The following is a 23122-nucleotide window of genomic DNA, read 5'->3' as shown; positions in this document are numbered from 1 at the left end:
TAAATTCCTCACTATCGCCATATTGGCTGCCATCAGTAAGTGCTCAGTAGTTAACCTACTAACAATGCAGAGATATAAAACTTTCTCAAAAACCTTTCCCATTACAGGCAAGAGCGTCAAAGGCCAATAAGAACAGTAGGGTCCTTGTCACCACCTTTAAAAAGCAATATCAATTCTACATGCTTCGAACATGCTGGGAAATACCCAGCAGAAAGCATCATATTAAAAACCCTAGTCAGGGGACTGAGAATCACAGGCAACAAGTGAACAAGGAGTTCCACCATGATACAATCACATCCGGGGGTTTTGTCGTGCCATACTAGACCACCTGATGAACCTCAACTTCAGTAATCTCAAGTGACTATACCTCATTATGGAACTCAGTGATTTCTTGCTGGACACATTGGCGATACAAAAGCTCACAAGCCTCAGTACCATCAGGAAGCAAACCATTTAATAAAATGTGTAGGACTAAATCTCTGTCCATCAAACCATCCTGAATCGAAAGAGCTGATAAAAGGACTTCCTTACTACGCTTATGTCCAAGGACTCTGTACACAATGCCCCCAGGGTGCTTATTTCCTTGCTCCAATAAATGAGCACCAGGAATTACGCTTAGAGGACCTAATATAATAATACCTGGCCCTCTTCCTGCGATAATTTGCAAGTAGAGCTGTGCACTGACCAGGATTGCCTTCACGTTGTACAGCTCTCCTGTGTGGGCACACAGATCGCTTCATCAGAATCAAACCCTGAGTCCACCAGCCTGCTACACATTCCCGGCCAGAGCCCTGGGGAATGGAATTATCAGCAGCTGTTACCACCGCAGAAGTAAAATTTTCTGCCAGGTCACCCAATGGGAGCTTGTCCAGGTGCTAAGAAAAGACTTCAAACCCGGACTCAATAAGATTAGAAAATCTAGTCCAATCTGTCCCTCCTGTGCAGGAAACGCCCCTGTGGAACAGGAAAATGCCTTCCATGAACATTGCGCAGTCCATCCTACAGTTCAAAAAGGATCAGTGGATCATCACAAGCAATCATCAACCACAGACCAGTCCAGGATCCCACCAGGGATATTTCTACAAATGGTAATATCAATATTATTGCCACAAAAGGCCCTCTTCTATCGACCATGCCAATGTAGGTGGCCAACTGGTCTGCAATATTAAGACCTCAAAAATCATGCTGCACGATGAAACCTTCAATCAATTCACCTCTAAAATCAGCGATCCCACTGTGTCAAAAAAGCGACTTGGCATTAACAACAGCCAGTATAAGAATTGGGCAATTGCCTATCAATCTACAGATCCTATCCCATCTTGCCAGATGTTTCTCAGCGAGATATCCCTATACTGAAAGTACGCCTGACAAAATTCAAGTTCTGACCACTACATGATGTGTGTCAGAAGGCTGTCGCACAAAGACACTATCAAGCAACCTCCAACACAGGATAGCAGACATGTTATCCTGCCCCATGTAAAACTTTTCCTAGCCATAAAAACCTAGCAGATCACTCTTAATCACATACAGGTACTGCAGCAAAGTAACATCGAGGCTCCATCGTTCAACAATTTCTCCTAACTCAACTTTGACTACATAAGCACCCTAGGCAATCAGTTGCCCAAACTTAACCATCAAGAGATTTAAAGTATAGCTCAACTGCCCGCAAGTAACAGCCGCATTCTCTACCATTAACTGAGTGCTTATGATTTTTGTGCAACCTTTTGCAGTTCACGCAGGTAAGAGCCTCTGACTTCTGAGGACAATCACCGCATTAGTAGCCTTCCTTGCCACAATGCGCACAGACTTAAACAACTTTGATCAAGGTATTTTTTGACCTGACAGGATCCAAAGTCAACAAATAATCTACACTCAGATTTAAACCTCTGAAAGAGACTAGCACTTACCTAAAAAAAAACTCCATGATATCTTTGGGCATCACACCTACCAGTTTTAAAGACCAGCCTACATTCCTGTCTAAAAGCAGCTTTGTCCAAATCGGTGTTTTGTTCCCTTATTAGGGACAGAACATCCCCACAGAAAGACTGCAGTCAATATCACAAACAATGATGTAGGGTCTACGCATCCTTTTAGGGTCAACTTTTACATTCAATTGTTTGATGATCACACAGACTGTCTCCTTGTCAACACTTTTCATTACTGCTGAAATGACATTTTTATTTCTGACTTTTGTGCACACTGTCACAACTGAGAAACACCCTGGCCAAGTGGTGAATATGATGTTTTAAATGAGTAGGCTGTGGTTATGTAGAATACTTTAATAAATTACAATACAGTACTTTTGATCATTGCCTAGCTGTGTCTGGAGTTGACTGGCTGGCGATTTGTACATTACCAGGGTCTATAGACAGTATTAAACTTCTAACAGTATCTTACAACATGTTTCAGTATCACATGATTGCAGGCCATGTAGTTATATTCATTTTAACATGTCTAGTTTTCCTTATCTTAAAGTGTTCAGTCTTCCGAACCTTTAACAGTATCCGAACTTCATTGTTTTTAGTTCTAAAGATGTCCAAACGACAAAAACGTAAGCACGTCACTCTTAATTTTATTTCAGTGCAGAAATTCTAAAACAATTGAGAAAGGCAAAAAAATTGGTGACATACTTCATTGTACAGAATTGGATGTGCAACGATTTATGACTTGCAAAAAATTGAGTAAAAATAGAAAAATATGATAGTGGTAAAAGTGATTGGAAAAAATTAAAATCAGCCATGTTCTCGTTAATAGATGTACTTGGTTTATCCAGGAATGTTCCAAACATACTTTTCTCTTCTGGCGAAATCATCAAAGAAAAAACTAACTTTTTCTATAAAGAAATGATGAAAAAAGAAGATTCTTTTTCCAAGTGATGTGCGATTCAACAAATCCAAGAAGTACTGTGGAATCACTTTCTTTACTAACCACCACAGATGAGAAATTTTCTAGTGATTTTACTACCATCGATCCATATAAAGAAAAACTTACAAAGACAGCCCAAGAGTTGGGTCTTGGTCCTGATGAAGTTTATAATGCTGATGAGAGTGGGTTATTTTGAAGGCTGATACCAAAAAAAAACATTCATTCATTGTGCTGAAAAGAGCACTCCAGGTCACAAAATATCGAAAAACAGAATTATGTTTACGTCTTGTTCAAATGTGAGTGATACCCGTAAACTTGAATTGCTTGTTATAGGCAAGTCCAAAAATCCTTGAGCTTTTAAAGACACAAAACTTCCTGTAAAATACAAAAATCAAAGCTGAGCGTGGATTAAAGACGCAATATTTTTTGAATGGTTTAATGAGCAGTTCAAGTCATCAGTAAAAAAGTTTCTTAAACAAAGAGAATTACAAAGCATTGTTACTTTAGGCAACTGTATAGAGCACCCACATGAGGAAGACTTAACAAAGATGGGTTTATTCGTGTCTTATTTCTTCCCTAAAATGTTACTGCTATCATTCAGCAGATGAATCAAAATATAATCCAAATAATCTATAATCCAGACATTAACACAAATTACAAAAAAATTCAATTGCATGAGATGTGGCTAATAAATAACAAAAACTAATGCTGTAAAATACCTTATTTTAAATTTATACATATTTAGTTATCCCCTTTAACATACATCCCTCCTCCTCTATCCCTACAACGGTCCATGTGAATTTTCCATTGTTCGAAACAGTGCTGGAAATTTTATTTTCCGAGCTCTTTCATGATTCATACTGCTTTTTCTTTCATAGCTTCAACAGTCTGAAATCTTGTTCCTTTTAAAGCAGATTTGACCTTGGAGAACAGATAAGTCACATGGTGCCAGGTCAGGCAAATAAGGTGGATGAATTATCACTGGGATGTTATACTTGGCTAAAAATGTCTTGACACGACAATGCAGTATGTTGTCCTGATGAAGAACCCATGACTTGTTCTTCCACAATTCAGGTTGTTTTTTTCTTATTTTTTCACGGAGTTGAGCAAGGACCTCAAGGTAGTAATGTTGATTAATAGTTTCACCTTCAGGAACCCAGTGAAGGTACACAATCCCATTAATATAAAAAAAAAACAATTCCCAGGCGAACATAATCCTCTATGTCTTCTCAGCCATCTTGGAAACGCTTAACCCAGTCAAAAACCATGCATGTGATAAACATTCATTGCCGCCATATACTTTTTTCAATAAAAGATAAGTTTCAGTAGCAGTTTTTCCAAGTTTCATATGAAATTTCACACCAATCTTTTGCTCTTACAAAACAATTATTTTTCAGCAAAACAAAAAAACAGATGTTATCCAAACGAAGGTCACGGCCAGACTAATATGTCTTCAGAAACTGGAGAAGCAACAATCGAAAGAGAAAGCTGCACACTACACAGCTGTTAGTCATATGAATTTGGCTCATGCGTAGTTCTTCTGTAGCAACATTGTCTTGTTATTTAATAGTCACACCTTGTATAGTGTAACGAGTAAATCAGAAAATTTGCCTATTTTAAAATGTTTAAAAGAAATAAATCTTAGACATAGTGTTTGATCTCAAATAAGCAAGGGAAAAGATTTTGTTTTTTGCAAAATCTTTTGCGAAAATCATAAAAAAACAGTGGAACAAGAACAAATACTGATGACATCCAAAAGCGGTGAGTTTTCAGTTCTGATGTTAAAATAAACATCATTAAGGAGTCGCTAGCCCGAGTGTGCAGTCAGGAGAACTCAGGACTGACACAAGACAACTTAAATGAATGGCTTACCGGAATAGAAGAAGAAAATTATCAATTGATGACCGACCGAGAGGTAATTGAAGATGTTCTAGATCAAAATTTAGACGATGATGAACGAAAATGTAGACAATGATGATATGTAAACGATGGTGTAGGACATCGAAATCGATGTCCTACGCCATCGATTATTACTATAGGTCACAGAAATTCTCTGAGTGTGCTTAATGTTGTATCAAGTTGGCTGAAGAAAATGAAGTGGTAACTACCGATATTTAAACATTAAAATGATGTGAGAAAATAGTTTTGAACTGTCCATTAAGGCAAAAAAAAAAAAAAAAACAAGAAGACTATTGACTAAAATTTTTCTGTTAAGTAGTTAGTTATATGTATTATTGTTATAATAAAATTACATCAGTTATTCAAATTAACAAGTGCATATGAAAATAAATAACATTTTCTATTAGTTATTTCATTGAAATTAAGGTAATTCCAGTTATCCAACACCAAGGCTGTCCAATATGTGTCAGATTATTGAGAGTCTACTGCATTTCCTTTAATATGGTTCTACTGAAGATGAAAATGCTAAGCACTATGTTCTATGAAGGAAATGATTATGTTCTTATTCAACACAATGTTGCTCCAGTAACAAATTAATTCACGGACAGACTGAATCAAATGGAGGAAACATAAACAATTGATTACACATCATGAAGATGGACTTAGTGAAATATGTTAGAGATTCAAAACTTAAGGGATCTGAAATTGGGAAACAGCTACCATGTTAATCATTTATAAAATAACATTGAGAAAGTAAAAATAATATCAAAACAAGTAAATAAGTGACCTAGCAAAAATAAAAAGCCAAGTCAACACAAATGGGTACAAATGTTTTTGTAATAATTAGTTTAGGAGAAACTAAACGAATGGCAGCAGAATTATATGATTTATAAACCACTTAAAAAGAATTTAAAACAGTATTTTTTGAGGTAGTGCAAACATCTAAAATTCGATAGATACAGTGATTGCGATGTAATGGAAAGAAAAAAAGTTGAGGAAATTTTATTTAATTAAGAAGGTATTATCATGTTTACAAGGAACAATAAAAAAATGTTACACTTCTTAGCTACTTATATTGGCTTTATATAACAGCTGTCAACATCCGTACTGTAAATGGAGTTAATCTATTATAAAGGTTTCCTTTCATTTTAGTCTTGATCTTTACTTTTTACTTATATTTTAATATGATATGTTTATATCAATAACTGCTTGTATTCTGTTGTTTTCAACACTATTTCCAACAATGCTGCAGAAAAGCTTAAAGAATATTACTTTTCTCCTGATTTTTCTTAACATTATTCTAAACTAAGCTGTTACAGTTCAGTCCCTAAGTCTTACTAGAAAAAAATCATTACTGTTAACAGTAATTATTGTTAATTACTTGGTTATAATATCTAGGTTGCTTTAGGGGGGGGGGGGGACTACTGAAAAACATTAAAAAAATTATTATTTTGAGTTTTAACCATATAATACATAGTTTAAAAATTCCTTCCTTTCCAGTGCCACCAAAATTACGTTTCTATGTGAACTAGAAATATTTTTATTAATTTTTCAAGTAAATGAAGTCATTCTCTCAAATTTCAGTTTTTTTTTGTAGAATTGTAGTTTCAAATGTTACAACACTACAGAATTTGACAGGTGATGGAAGCAAAAATGTGACTGAACTGAATAATTCTGGAATTTCATGATCTTACTTTAAATTAACTCTTCAGTAAGACTGTAACTTCTTTTAGTAATGAAGGCAAGAACTATCAGTATTTTACTACTTATATTATTATAGATAGAAGCAAGAAACATTTGGTGCAAGACTGTTTTGAGAAAGTGAACTACCAAGAACTTCTTTCGGAGTAGTTGTCTAACTTAAAAGGCTGTTTCTAGGAAGCCACATATTTCAATCTTCATGTAGCTTTTTCTCAAAAACTATAAATGATAGACTGGAAATTTTTACATGTAATGACAGCCCTATTTTATCGTTATGTAATGCATATAACTATGAATTGAAATACTTTTAAAAAATGGTTCAACTTTAGAAAATTTTCAAAAGTATAATAAAAATGGTAAGATTTTATTAAAACTAATAATTCTGCTTAAGTAGATAGAAAAACGTACAACCAAAACAATAAAAAAATCCATATCTGTTATAGGAGCTGAGAAAGAGGTACATCAACAAGGCTAAAATTAACATTATTTATATAAGGTGTACAGTCCCTGCTAAAAAATCCAATGTGCTCATTAAATCTATCTTCTTAGGTGTTATTACTACAATAGAATTTACAAATTAAAACCTTTTATTTATCCACTAAGCAAATTCAAAGTGTGATAATTATAAGAAATTATACTAATTACATTTAATTGAACTAAAACTTCCATCTTAGTTATCCTAAGTGTAAATAGTACAAAATCTTTGTTAAAAATGTAATTATAAATGCGTTACAGATTTTAGAAATTAATACAATTTCTCTTGAACAAGATATTAATAAATATATCTATATTTAATTAAAATCTTAAAAGAACATCTGAATTAAATCAGAAATTCAGTCAGTTAGCATACCTGAAAAAACTGAATTAATGACATCAGGTTGATTGGTGGATGGAGATTTAGCTGGGTCGGTCACATGCTGCTGTGTTATGCTGCTAGACTTAAGATAAGAAGGATTGGGTCCTGGACCAGGACCCGGTTGGCGATACTGTGAACTATAATTCTGCATGCTTGCAGGAGACTGAGTGCTACCAAACTGCATACCAAATTGGGTTTGATGTAACTGTTGAGCGGCTGCAGGTAAATTGGAACTAGCAGGATTATAGTACCCGCCAGTCTGACTGCCAGCAGGGGCAGCAGAATAGAAAGATGAAGACGGTGGTATCTGCGGAGGAACTACGTTGTTAGCTGGCCTTTGTGGCAGCAGCTGTGAATTAGATAAAAAATTCTGGCTCAACATAGGATCAGAATACACATACATCTGAGCAGATGGAGCAGACTGTTGATAAGGAGCTGCTTTTGAGCCTATAGCCCCTATCTGTTGTGTAGCCGGTTTCACAACTGCTGGAGACATATGTGAGTTTGCTGATGAAGAAATAAGCATCGCACTATTACTGTTCAATTGCTGTGATTGGCCAAATGCAGCAGGAGGAGCTGTAATACGGTACTGTGGTAAAGTCGTCTGATAAATATCAGGGCAAGCAGGTGGAGCACTAGGTGGATGAGTTGGCGTCTGATGGAGATACAGTGACTGCTGATTAAATGCATTTGTACTGTTCAAGGAACTAACATATGGCCCAGCAAACTGTGTAAACTGTGATCTAGCTTGTCCTCCAAGAACCTGTAAACAAACAAAGGTAATAAAATAACAAAAAAACATGTGTAAACAATAAAAATCACAGATCGTATGGCAAGTAATAAAACTAATTAAAAAAAAGATCAATTAATAATTAAATAACTCCTGTTTTTAACTATTATTTTTACAATTAAAAGACATTTGTATTAATATTTTTATCCAAGAATGTTTTTTTTCTTTAAACAAATAAAACTTTGGTTACAACAGTCAAAGTATACCAAATCAAATCAAGTCAAGGTAATTCTGAGTAATTACTTATCAACTTCATTTTTTTCATACTTTAATACAGCATATCCATAATAGATATGCTTAGGATAAAAAAAAAAAAAACAAAATATCTGAATGTCGGTAAGCAGGTGACCCATGCAAGGTCAAAATCTACGCCACATTATCAGTACTCTAGTCACTTATCAGTTCTGTGAGTTATAAAGACCTGTTTAGATGCTAATCTGTTCTGTGGAGAAAGGTTAGAGTTAAAGTTAGACTTTTATGGAGAGGTTATGAATAAATTATCAAGGTATGGCAATAATTAACACCATCTTCTCATTTGGGCAGGTTTCTGTAACTCACAAAACTCACAGCCAATTGATTAGAGTACTGATAATGCGAACTCTGATCTTGCAAGGATCACTAACTGTCCAAACCTGATTTTGGAAATCTAGATCTTGTGTTTTCCTGATCCTAACCATATCTACTATGATATATTAAAGTATGAAAAAAATTTAAGTTGATTCAAGAAATTGCTCAGAATTACCAGTCAGTAAAAAGCAAATTGGCAAGGATACAGTGCACCCAAAATTGTCTTAAAACAGAGCACAGAAATAACTGTTAGAGTTTCACTATAAGAAGACATCGCATTTAAATTCAGAAATATCTATACTTTAACATAATTCATTATACTTTTTAAGAGGTCTAAGCTTTACTAACACACATTTCACCTTGGCTATATTTAATACACATTTCAGCTTTTTGAAATTTTTGGCAGCAGCAATTTGATAGTAATCAGTTCCCATATGGTGTACAGGCACCCTTCCACTCAAGTACACAGGCGATTCATGTAGTGTTACCAGCACTTTCTGATCTCATTCTAGTAGAAAAAATGAAGAAAAAAGTTTACATAAACATGGATCTGGAAACACTTGATAGTGAGTTATGGCTACTGAAATATTTCACCTTGATTCCTGGGCAAAGAGTGAAATAAAACCAGGCTGAAATTCTAGGAACCCAAATTAAGGTGAAAACTTGATGGTTTCTTATGGTTTTTGATCTGACAAATTGAATAAAACAGGTTCCAGAATTATCTCAGTTTTCATAATATCCAACATAAAACAGAAGTTTGTTGTCTAAAATAAGTTTTTTTATGTCTGTAATAAAAAAAGCTTTGTTAAATGACTAATAAATGCATAAAACTTATTATTAAAATTTGTAGAGAATTTAATTCCCAGACAACTGATTACAATAGCATACACTTACCATATAAAAACTTTTAAATGTTATCAACTACAGAAAATGAAGTTAACTTAGAATTGAAACGATTTAAAAAAAAAAAAAAATGTAATCTATACATTTAATAATGTTTATAGTAAATTTAAAAAAATTTTTCCTTCAAACATTTGGCTGCATGCTTTCAGACTGCCAGTGCTACTCTGTGCAATTCTGCATGACTTCCTTTAATTAGTGTGGCAGCAGCTTTAATACGAGCAAATGAACTTACATACGCATACAGGAAAAACAAGTTCACACAGATGAACTTTTTTCTTGTACCAGTACTTTTTATCTAATCCCACAAGGAAAAATCGAACAGTGTTAGATCAGGCGATCCTGGTGGCCAGGAGTGTGGTCCACCGCGAAAAATTCACTGCTCCAAAATTGCTCATTTAAGTATGCTGATACGGCACATGAAAAGCTAGGAGGCACATCTCACGCTGAAAATACATTCTGTATCTTTATGCCAGTGGAACATGTAATAGCAGCAGCAATTGTTCCTTAAGGAATTCCAAGTAAATGTCGAAATTTAGACATCCTGAGGGTATGAATGGTCCAATTAGCTGATCGTAAACTAACCCACACCATACACTGACACTAAATCGGTGTTGGAAATTACATTCAATGTCATGTATGGATTGACTTTTGCCAAAGTGTGCTTGTTGCAAAGATTATTGATGCCATCACAAGTAAACTGGGCCTTGTCAGTAAAGAAACTAAATCTGTGCAATTGGCGGTTCATATTCAACCAGTTGGAATATTGCTTACGAAAAGGAGGATTTCTTTGTTAAAAATTTTGTACTTATTGATTACGGTAAGGATACAGCTTTTTGTTACAAAGTGTCTTCCACGCCACCAAGTGGCGTCGTGTACTAACAACCAGATTATGATTATGTAAAGCGGCCTTGATAATAGTTTCATCAATATTGGTATAATGATAAGCAGAAAAATTGCAGTGAGTACTAATGCTGGGAAATGTAACCATTTCTTGTAGCGTATGGAATGTTCCACCAAGTGTTTTAGGAATTAAAACTCTGCGGTTAGGAAAACATACTTTATATTCTGCAGCAGCTGCATTTCCATAATTTTTTCACTGAGTGCACGCTAAATAAAACCACAATAAAAAAACAATATTAAAAATCTAACATAAAACAAAATTACAAGAATCATAGCATGAGATAAATAACCCCTCCTAGAAATTGCTTAAGTATCCACCCATGGTGCAGCCACTATCTACCTTCAATCTCTAGGCAGACAGGTGTTTTTACTCAGTATGGGAGCAACATATACCAATCAAATTTAGTGTTGATCAATCTGAATGTATGAGAACAAAAGTTGCTTTTCCTGTAGAAATTAAAACAACTAAGAATACCAAAATACTTTTTTTTAAGTTTCTAAGAGGGCTACTACTTTATACATCCCATAATTGTGTGGCTAATAAAGGTACTCAACTGAATAAAAGTATTAGCCAGACTGCAACTTGAAGATATTATGCATTATACAGCAACTTGTATGTTATAAATGAACTAGTAGTTTGGCATAAACTACATAAAAGGTTGGAGCGGATGGATTTCTATAGACATAACTGTCACAAACACACCTGAGGCAACTCTATCTCATTATGTAAACCAAGACCGGGATAATAATACTCAACACTAGTAAACTGAACCATGAAATCAAAAGTCTGTTAAATGTGCTCTGTTTCTCCAGGAAAATATATCCAGCCACACAGACCTACCAAAATGTTAACAATTAACACTTCTAGAGAGAATATCAGATCTGGCTGCTGGTAATTTCCTGTAATTCTTGAATTACAGGAATTCTTGAATTCCTGTCTTGTGAGACAAGACAGGAATTAAATTTAGATGATAATTATCATTAATGAAGACAGGACAACCTATGCCAAGAGTATACATGCATCAAACCACTAATTCATTAAGTGTACAAAAATATGAACACACTTGAAAAGCAGTGATGTGTGAAAGTTTCTTCTATAAAGGTCAGAACAATATAAGTTTTTGAATAATTTATATGGTGATCATTAACTGTGCAAGAAGGCCGAGTACAAGGAGAACATATGATTTACTTTAAGAGTTGAAGGCAGTTTGATTTACTATCCTTAGTTATCCATAGCTGGTTAAATTATAATTAAAGACACAAACAAAGGATGAAGAGAAAGTAAAAATTCTATAGGATTGATTTTGTAATACAATTTGAACTTGATCTATCTTTCTTCTACCATTATTCAAGTACATTAATTATAAACAAATGTGACACATATTTTACACTGACAGTACAGAGCAAATAATTGATTTTAAAATCTGATTAAACGTATTATGAAATTGCCATAATAAAACTAAATGAATAATTGTTACTTGATTCATTAATCATTTGTATTTGAGAGCAGAACTGCCCTGTCCTGAAACAAGGATAGTGTAACAAGCATTTTAGTGCTTTATCAATCATATTTATCATATTCAAGTTATAATATCCTCTTCATAGTTATAAATATCCTCTTCAAGTTAAAAACTCATAATTCTATACTATTTGTCACAAAATAAAATGAACCACTTGATGAAAAAGTTTAGTTTTATATCGTATTAAACTAGTTTTCTTACTTGCATTATTCTTGAGAATTTTTTTTTTGTAACTAGTTTTGTTCCTCTATGTATAATTACAATTAATAATGGGTTAGAGAAACCGTTTAGAAGGAAAGAAGAATTTCCATTGAAAGTGGTTGAAATTTTGCTCTCTGACAATGCTAACGTACAATTGCTTCATGGAAATGTGTAAAATGATGTATAAGCAATATACTTGTGTCATATTGTTTTGTTGCTTGTTATGTGTCATTGTGAAGCAGCTGTACCATAATAGAAAGGCAGTTTTGCTGACAGTTTTAAGTAAATTCTGCCTTTAACCAATTTTTAATTCTGCAAGTCATTCATGTCCTAATAAATTGAAATTCTCAAGAATGCAAATAAGAAATCTAGGTTAATATGATATAAAAATAAATTTTTTGTGTGTTAAGAACCCTCTCCATATATCTAAATGTCTTCAATTGAGTCATATTGATTTCCTAAAATTTGAAATTTAGCCAAAACTGCAATCAGAACACACACAGAGCCAGTGTGTCTGTAGTAAATGACCCAATACTTGTCTCACCAGAATGTAGACCATTTCTTCCGCATATTCTTGCACAAATGTTGAATAACACTTTTATAGTATTTCTGGTTGACTGTCTGCCCCCTAATGACAAATCTGTCGAGCACAATATGTGTAGAATTAAAGAAAACCACCAACACATTGTCTTCATAATCGATCAACTATGTTGATGTGCTTTTTTCGGTCATGACGAACTTGGAACTTTCTCACATGATGATTGTGCCTTTATTTCTGGGTCATACCCATAAACCCATGATTTATTGCCTGTAATTACATATTTAACAAATCTGGGTCGGTTTTGGCCCAATTAATCAGTTCTTGGGACACTTCAAAGTTGGTTGCTCTGCTGTTCTGACAACAATTCCGGAATGAATTTCGCAGAACTCAACACATGTTCAAATCTTCAGTTGAAATTGAATGAACCACATAGAAACTTAAATTCAGTTCATCAGCTACTTCCCTAATTGTAAGTCTATGGTCAGAGCACATTAAATCATATACTTTCAGAAAGTTTTAGATGATTTTTGAAGCGGAAGGCTGGCCAGATCAGGGATCATCTTCCCTGATTCGTGGCCTCCTTGAATCCATTAAACCAGATAAAAACATTTGACCAGCTTAGACATTTTAGCCCAAAAGCTGTTATTTATCCCCAAGAGCTCTCGATTCTCTGAAGCTTATTTCCTGGTTTTCAAATAAGATTGATTCCATTTTTACATACGTTCTGCAAAGTCAATCCGCCAAGAATTGAAAACACATCTTCACCCACTAGGATGCCAGCCAGCTCTCTACTGAGTAAAAATATAGACTTCTTTGATCTTTTCAGGCTGTTTCAGGGAAAAAACAAGCTTTCCCTTCCACACCCGCAGGCAAATCTAACCACTCCTATTGAGCAGTGGCGACACCTGTCTTGAAACTTTCCAATCACACTTCGTCTAACTTCTTAAAGACAACCACTTTCACAAGGTGTAATATATTAAATAGCATTCTAAATTTTATACAGTCCTTAACCTAACTAATTAAAAATTAAAATTTGCTTACTATTAAAGAAAAAACTTACGATATTAAAAAGAAATGATGATAAACTTGCAATATTATGAATACTTACTGGAGTAGTGTTGCTCAGTTGAAATGCAGCTTGGTAAATATCACCTTGGGCAGATATCTGCTGTGAAGTGTGCGTAGGATTATAAAGTACTGTAGGAGGTGATGGTATTGCAGACATACTGCTGAACTGAGCTGCAGGCTGCAATAACAAAGATTAGCATAAACAAATAAAAAGTAGGTATTATCAAATGAATATAATATACATTTGAAATTAATTTGTAAAAAAAATTAAAAATGAAAAGTTCTTAAACAGTTGAAGAATAAGAGAACAAATTAAAATAAAAAACCAGGATTAAGATGAACTGTTTACAACTGACAACCAAATATCTAGAAATAATTTACTAAAGGACTAATACAGTAAGAACCTCATAGAAAATGATTAAATTTATTTATTTTTTACATTGTTTCCAGCAATGTAATCAGGGTTGCAAATTCTGATCTACCTTTAGTGAATTTACTGTATTATACCATTACTGGTTACAAGAAACAGGTCCTTAGAACCACCAGATACCTGTAAGAAGCTCTGTAAAAGCAATTACTTCTATTCTTTTTTTCCCAGATAACCTGTTACAAAAACAGGTTATCCATTTAGAACTTTTTTAATTTAACCAGTTTCATAAAGTAACAAGTGTTGGAAACAAATTACACAAATACTAATATATTACAAATAATTCTATAATGGGAAGAATCTTGCTTAATTGTATAATTCAGCTCGAGATGTTCATATGCAGAATTTTTGTAATGGGCTTTTCCCATCCTCTAAATGAGAGTGATGCTAGAATCTTAATGACAAAGCCAACCATCCTTGGTGAGCAGTCTGACTTGGGGACTCTTCTGAACAATGAGCTGAGTAAAGTTGGATAACGTTGGGTTTTGTAATCCCTCTAAAAAGTGTTTTTCTCAAAAACCAGTCATCACTATTTGATAACTCTTTAGCATATGAAAGGACAGTAATTTCTTACATGTTCCGGAGCTGGTTAACACAAAGCGCAATAAACAATATATATAATGAAGCAGTCCTAAATTCAATTTTAAGCTGAATAAAAATATACATTACCTGTCAGTTTACAATTATCGGTTCTTAAGTTGTACACAGCATTAATAGATAATTAACAATAGAATTGAGTAATATATCAATAGTTATTCTTAAAACAATCTTATTAACAATAGAACTGAGTAATATTATCAACAGTTATAATTAATCAATCTTAAAACAATCTTCTAGATTTACAATAAATTATCTGATTTCTATTTACGGATTTGGCAATGAGAGAAGCTTTAGATTAAATGTATTTTATAATATGAACAAAGACAAGACATTATAAAAAAAATTCACTCAAGAAAATATTTACTTAGAAGGTTTAAAATTTATATCAAATAATTATTTTTATCACTTTCATATCCTGCATTATGTCCAGTTGAATTAAATGTAACTATATCTTAACACAGAAGCTGTAAGCTAATATTAACAGACCATCTAATGTTATATTCTGCTTTGTAATATAGTAAAATACACCACGACCTTAGTAAAGAAAAATCTGTATCCGCTCCACAAAGATTAACATTTATAATTTTTAGATGTTGCATTAAATAATTCTTGACATCACCTCTACTAGATTTAGAGATGCATGTAATATTTTAAACATACATGGCAAAGCCAAAACTAGGTAATTCAACATAAGTTTCTGTTAATATCTGTTATTTATCTCTGATGAAAAAATATCATTGAACTATTTTTTCTTTAAGAAAACTGTTATCACATAAAAAATTTTCATAAATTTCTTATTAAAAACAAATATACTACTACTACTAATAAAAGATTCCATTTTACAAGTAGGTCAACAGATGATTTTTCAATGTGGTAAGGAAACTTCAAATATTACTAAAAATTGCCTGATTCAGTGGTTTTATGTAAATATTTTATTACTACAATAAGAAAGTACCAATAAAATGTTTTGGCTTTTATGTTGTCATTGACAGCTGACAGACAATAGGCCTGTCCTGATTTGAATTCCTTCCTACAGACACTTCTATGTTTTACTATTTGCATCAGAATTTGCATGTCCTGTTTTGACATAAGTGAACAAGAAATGTAAGTTTTCAGTTGCAAAAATCTCGACATTATGACTTTTTGAATCAAGAACATCTGTTTCTACTTTTTGGGTTAGAATAGTGGGCAAGGTTGATGTTCCTTTTCGAGATGACGATTTTCCGGCATTGCCCAGAAAACCCAAATTTTGTAGCCTGTTGTGATTAAATGAGAAATTCATCTATGTTTCTCTGAATCTATCAAAAATGGTACTGCAACACAAATAACCTTTCTTTGTGTTGATTAGTGAATATTGTGGAAGCCACCTTAAAAAAAAAATAAATACACTTTGTGTATCCTTCACGAATGACAATTCTGTTGACTATATATTGCGAAAAAAGGATGGAAAATTTTTATGAATATTAAACATGTACCCCAGCAATATTTCCTAATGAATTAACATGACAAAAAAAAATTTCATTAACACAAGTCAAATGCTCAATTTGTCTATGACTGCATATAATACCTGCATTTAATTTCTCTAAATTACCACCATCAAAGTATGATTCAAGTACATTATGATTCAATACGACACCAGAGTACTTTTTTAATCTGTTGATCAATCTACCATGGTTTCATTTTTTTTTCTACCAGTAATTAAAAAACATATTACTTTACACATCACAAGATTTCATTGTTCATTTTAAAAACAAAACAATCTTAGAACTACTTTACAATATTTTCAATGAGAAATTACAATGTAAAAGTTTTTGTTACTATAACTACTGAATACCTCACTGAGGCTATACTTAGATATGAAAAATAAAAAAAAAATAGGGATAAAACTTTCAACATGCACATAATATATGAAAAAAAGACCATCTTCAAACCTACATTTTATTTATAGAATGTGCTCCTGAAAGATAAGGGTAGTTCAAAATGGTTTCTGCCCTTAGGGTGTTGTATTGTCACTTTTTGAGAGGTTTTCTTGTAGTTTTGTCTTGTAGTGTGTTCAACTATCTTTGAATTTCTACAATTTTCGTCTGATTTTTAAGCAGCATTTTTAGTTTGGGAAACGGCTAGAAAGCAACCCATATTGATACTATGGTACTCAACAAACCTTTTTATCATAGTTAAAAAACAAGTAAAGGACAAAGTGTATAGAATGTGAAGGATGTTGTCATGATAGTTTCCAACTATATGATTTTCACAGGTATGGTCTTTGACTGTAAACAGCATCATGAAGAATATAAAGAATCTCTTGAGTGTATCTCATATAACTAGTGTTCATCAAAAAACTCCACAACAGCATTAGATGTAGGAATATTTCCATTACCATTTTTGAACAGATTACACTTATTTATTAATCTGTGTAAACCTCCATAGTATTGCTGATTACTTTCTAAATCTTACTATCATTTCAGCTAGAGTATCAAAGATTTTATAAAGCAAAATGGTACTGTTGTAAGCATTTCCGACATTGTACATAAAGTAATACCAAAAATGTTTAAATACGATTATATCTCTTAATTAAAACTGTTTCCTCAAGTAAAAAATAAGGTCAGATACTTTCTAAATACATTTTGAATTTCTGTCAAAGAACACAAAAAAAGCACCAATAATCCAGGCATAATGGGAGTATGTCAACCAAATAAATCATAAGTTACTCAGATGTTTCACTTAAGTTTTAATCATCTAGCTGAAATCATCTAATCTTACTGCTTTCTTTATTTGAAACATTTAAACAAAATTTTAAATAGATCTTTTTTTCACTCTAGCTTAACAAGTACAGCAGTGGAATGTTGATGAAAAAGTTGTTTTCAAAAAATATATAAAGTAACCAAAGTTTTAAATAGCATGCAGACCAGAGTTTTAATATATGCAGATGATATTGCTGTATGAACCAGCATATGCTGTCTCATTTAAAATGTTTAAAAATTTTCTTATGGAGTTCACAGGCTGTGATCATTAATGTAACTCATAATTAATCTTTCGGTATCGCAATTTTTTATAATGAATGATTTGCAGGGGGGGGGGGGGGTGTCAAACCAATATTAACATGAAATTTCATGCAAAATTTACAAAATTTCAAGAGAAACATAATTCCACAATTATAGCTATAATTGTTGAACTTGTATGTAATGTCAAGATGAGTTTAAATAATTTTTAAATGGAAATTCATCAGTTCTTCAGAAAGTTCAAGTCAGTCAACTTGTGTGTTGTAATTGTTTCATGATGTGAGAACTAGTACACAAGTCTTAACACTTCATCAATCGGGTTATGCCATGCCATCCTGGAGTCTCTGTACTCTCCAGACTTGGCCTCAACAGACCTTTTTGTTTGTTTCCTAAATTCAAATCAACATTAAAAGGCTGAATATTTCATACAATTAAGGCGCTTAAACAAAATTTGTAAATAAATGAAAAAATCCCAATCAAAGCTGTCTGTAGCAGTTGCATATCAATGACAGAGGGCAATAGTTTGAAGAAAACAAGGATGAACAGCTCTCAAGAAAACCCCAAGTTAATTTATAGAACTAAAGTTATGTTAAATTTTTAATAGGCTTTGTAACATTACCTACACTTAAATTGGAGTTATTAACAAAAGTTTAACACTACTAAAATCTGAATTTAACAGTTTATACTGCAAATTGGGATTTTATATTTATAGTTTTCAAAAAATAATCAATGAAAATAAAGTTACCTGATAATTGATGTGTCCACCAGGCTGCGCACTTGATGAATTATACGGTGGTGGAGACAACTGGACAGAATGCGTGGAAGACATCGCAGCAGCTGGCTGTGGTTTCACCTGCGGGTCAATCAGCTGCATCAGGAAGAATGAGCTGTCAGCTGTATACACAACGCAGCCCCACAACACACCCACATGCTAAACACACACTTACACGCATTCACTTGCACAAAATTTGCATATATATATATATTTTTTTTTCTTTTTGCACATGAACTTCTGATAACTGTTGATTATTTTGTATCAATCATTTTAACTAAATGAGGTATAATAGTAAAATTCTTACAAGAATGTTCATTAAAATCATAGAAAAATATTAACGGTTTAAATAAAATTTACTATGCTTTATCTTAATTACTTGTGTAAATTATTACAGACTGCATTTTTTTTCACAGCACTAAGATATTAAAACTACCCCTGTACTGATAAAACATTCTTTAATTCAGAAATGACATAAAATAAACATGTTTTTTTAAGAAAAAATAATGAAGTTTTTTTTCTTACAAAGCATCTTAAAAGAATTCCCTCGACACCTTTTACAATTTTGAAACTGTTCTTACTCAAATAAAACTGTTACAGTTAAAAGGAGAAAACCTTAATTATTTAATAAAGATCAATTGTAAACTAAGATATGCAAATTTTGGAATATTAACTAACATTTGACAAATTGTACTATAATGTTATCATCCCTGCCTCACTGTTCTACAAATCCACCAACAATACATTCACACTAACCCAACCACACATACATTCATTAATTTAACAAAACATTAGTTTGGCTAATACTCATGTAAATTTTATTTGTAATCCATTATCGTTTATGTACAAACACAAATAGTACAATGTTGCCAGAAAGTTTAGCGATAGACCTATAAAAACACAAACTTTTGAAATAAAGTAGTTTTAATGATACAAACTAAGAAAATTATGTAACCTATATAAAGTACATGATTCAGTAGTTAATGGGGCTCCCTTAATCTTGTAGTACTCCTTCATCCTCTTTGGCATGCAGTTGATAAGCTTCAGACATTCATCCTTGGTAATGTTCTGTCAAATCTGTGCCAACATAATCTTTCGCTCGGTCTTACTCTTAGGCTAGACATTGAGCCATCATGTTCCATATATATTCAATGGGGTTTAGGTCATGACTCCTTGCTGGCTATCGAAGAACCTCAACATCTTGCTTAGAAAACCAGTGCTTGGTGTAGTGGGAGGTGTGATATGGGGTGTTGTCTTGGTGATAAGTAAAATTTTTACCAAGCAAATTTTTAACAGATAGTAGCACGACTTCCTCCATTGCTTGGCGGTATTTTACACTATTCGTAGTCTGTTCAACAAAAGAAAGCTCCCCTGGATCCTCAGATGTGATGGAACCCTACATCATCACGGCCTTGCCATTGGCCTGAACTTCCAGAACACATGCAGGCAAAAAGTTTTCAGTCTTTGTACATCACACCCTAATTTTGCACCTAGAAAGTAGTTCAAATTGACTTTCATCTGAGAAGAAAACACGCCTCCAAGCCTCCTTTAACTAGTCAAGTTTAGATGCTACTGATCGGTATGAATTACTGTACTTGTGCATAACAATAATTTGCCACTTGGTATCTTCAGATAAAGATGATAGCCCCATTTTCACAGAACTTTCTTTCACACAACAGTAAAATGCAGTGAGGTTATAAACAACAGTCTGACACAAGGTCATGAGAGCATGTGTACGCAGCCGATGTCACAAAGAACAGCTCTGTGGTCAAAACAGGTCTTAGTGTTGCCAACTGGAAGTTATTACAAAACAAAAAAGCTCAATTGAGTAGAAATGTTTTGTCCCCAGGTTGTATTATTACTTTATGGTCATTATGTCATAACAAAGCTGCAGTAAAAATTTCATAGTCGCAGGACTAGCCATTTTCGTGAAAAACATTTTTAGTCAGGAAAACAGGGGTTTTTAGCCCTGTCATTTTAGAAACAAAAAAACATTCTTTCTATCTCCAAAAGTATTAAAAGCTAGAGCAGTGAAATTTTTACTGAAAACCTGTAATTAGATGCTTAACACCATCATGTAAAAACGTTGACTGAAATGCAGTTAGTTAAGAGTCAAAAGTGGACTCGATGAAATGGCCTGTAAACTTTCTGGCAACTCAGTATAACACTCACAAAATACAAATTAATTCTGAAGTTTTTGAATTTACCGATTCCTCTAAAATAACACCTGCACACTATACTAGTAACAATTGACAAGTGAATTTAGCAATTTATAATACTGCAGGAATTATAAGTCTATTAGGAAAATCATGTTACTGAAAGATCCTGCAACCATTCACTTTGGTTATTTCAAGAAAATATACCTTACTTCATAGGGAAAGCAGCAGCTTAGGATTGTATGCAAAAACACTGGGAACATTGTAAGGAAAACCTAGGATGTACAAATTTCAGTTTTAACATTAATGGTAATGTAACATTACTAGAAGTCTAAAATTTATTATGAACATATAATATTCATTGGCAAATGACAATTCAATTTTTCTTCATGTGATGAAGATTTGTAAAATTTAAACAGATAAGTAAATAATTCGAAAATGCAAACCTAATTAACAGGTTGACAGTAATCCTAATTAACTCAAGAGACTTTGCTTGCTATGGTGATGAGGGTGTTGTATTGGTAACAAATAACATAAATAATTTTTTCTAACAATTAAAGTTCTATATCATGTTTCAATTTTTAGTACACTTTAAGCTAATGAACTTATTAGCAGTTTCTCACGAGTATGAATGTTAGGAGGCACAGCTAACAAGACAATAGATGACCTGACTTGAGACAGGCTATCTGAAACAATTTAGGAGCTTTGCAAGCTCTACGATTTTCAAAATTCACAACTGGATTCCTTTATGGAGCTACCTACAGGAAACAGTACATCATAAAACTCTTAGACATGCAATTGTATGGAACATCACTGATGAAAACCATCCTATACACAATATTAAAAATCAATTAGCATATAACTTTATACTCACAACACTCCTTTAATCAAGTTATACTATATTAATGACTTTTATAAATTAAAAATATTAAATATAAAAAAGTACACCCAGTCTAAATAAAAGAAATCAATTAGTAAATAATATTCTGCTGTTAGGATGCAATCTAATAATTCATTTAATAAATCAAGTCAACAAACATTTTCTGAACAAATAACAATTCTAGTAAATTTTATAAAAAGCAAGATCAAAAATTCATTTAAAATATATTCCACTTAATTACTTTTCGCATTCACTCCACTAAACTGATATAAAATTATCATTACATCAATTGTGGTCGTATATCTCCATGAACAAGTAAGTATACACTAAAAGCAAACAACAGAGCAAAATGTAAAATCTGTCATTCATTATCAACAATGAAATAAATCTCAAAACATTCAATGCACCGACTATTATACAGTTATGACAACAGAAACAATAACACTGAATTATGAAAACTTGTTACTATTTAAGTTAATTGATTTCATATCTGCCTTAAATTAGTTGAAATTAATCTTTATTCCTCTGATAAGAAATGAGTATGCTGATGCTATATTATGTTCAGAAAACAAATTTAAAGCCATTTCACTTCATGCATTAATAATTTGGGTCCACAAAGATTTTATTCTCTTTCTTTAGAAGAATATATATATATATATTAGCTAAAATTTACAGAGTAAATATGGACTACAAAAAGTTTAATTTAAATAAATAATTATATATATATATTTTTTAAAAATAAAGTAGACTAATATATATATATATATAATTATTATTATTATTATATATACATATTTGTTCATATAACAAAGACAAAGCTAGTCCTTAGCTTTACATTTCAAAATGTTGTCGAGATTTATTCTATAACTTCAATAATATTGTTAGTGGAATACCGTATAATGCTGATTTTATAAATTACACATTAATCTTTAGATAACTATGTAACTTATACATGTTAAGTGTGATTAACAGTAAAAAAATTGCTAACACTTACAGGAACCAAACAGCAACAGTAATAATTGAAGAACATAAGAAAGAAGCCGTAATAAGAAAGGAGTCTGACAAGGATGTTCCCTATCACCGTTACTTTTCAATCTTTACATGGAACTAACAGTTAATGATGTTAAATAACAATTTAGATCCAGAGTAACAGTACAAGGTTAAAAGATAAAGATGCTATGATTTGCTGATGTTATAGTAATTCTAGCTGAGAGTAAAAAGGATTTAGAAGAAACAATGAATGGCATGGATGAAGTCCTACGCAAGAATTACCGCATGAAAATAAACAAGAACAAAACGAAAGTAATGAAATGTAATAGAAATAATGAAGATGGACTACTGAATGTGAAAATATTTAGAGAAAAGATTATGAAGGTAGAAGAATTTTGTTATTTGGGAAGTAGAATTACTAAAGATGGACGAAGTAGGAGCAATATAAAATACCAAATAGCACAGGCGAAATGAGCTTTCAGTCAGA

General features: G+C 32.7%; 1 protein-coding gene across 9 annotated transcripts in view; it reads right to left on the bottom strand.

The window, feature by feature from the left end:
- LOC142328426 (uncharacterized) overlaps nt 1-23122 on the bottom strand; it is a 225623-nt gene that overhangs the window by 33251 nt on the left and 169250 nt on the right. For 7 of the 9 annotated variants that reach the window (XR_012757269.1, XM_075372155.1, XM_075372162.1 and 4 more), the window contains 3 exons: nt 18583-18705; nt 13852-13989; nt 7316-8084 (listed from right to left, as the gene is read on the bottom strand). Coding sequence is in view for 8 of the 9 variants with exons in the window: in XM_075372155.1 (XP_075228270.1) it covers nt 7316-8084; nt 13852-13989; nt 18583-18705 (1030 nt within the window). In the remaining variant the exon portion in view is untranslated. The remainder of the gene's footprint in view (nt 1-7315; nt 8085-13851; nt 13990-18582; nt 18706-23122) is intronic. The other 2 variants (XM_075372160.1, XM_075372159.1) reach the window with 2 other exon arrangements.

This window comes from Lycorma delicatula, chromosome 7 (assembly GCF_047948215.1).
Source record: "Lycorma delicatula isolate Av1 chromosome 7, ASM4794821v1, whole genome shotgun sequence".
In the NCBI taxonomy this organism is placed as follows: domain Eukaryota; kingdom Metazoa; phylum Arthropoda; class Insecta; order Hemiptera; family Fulgoridae; genus Lycorma; species Lycorma delicatula.
This window is presented reverse-complemented; position numbering and strand designations above follow the sequence as displayed.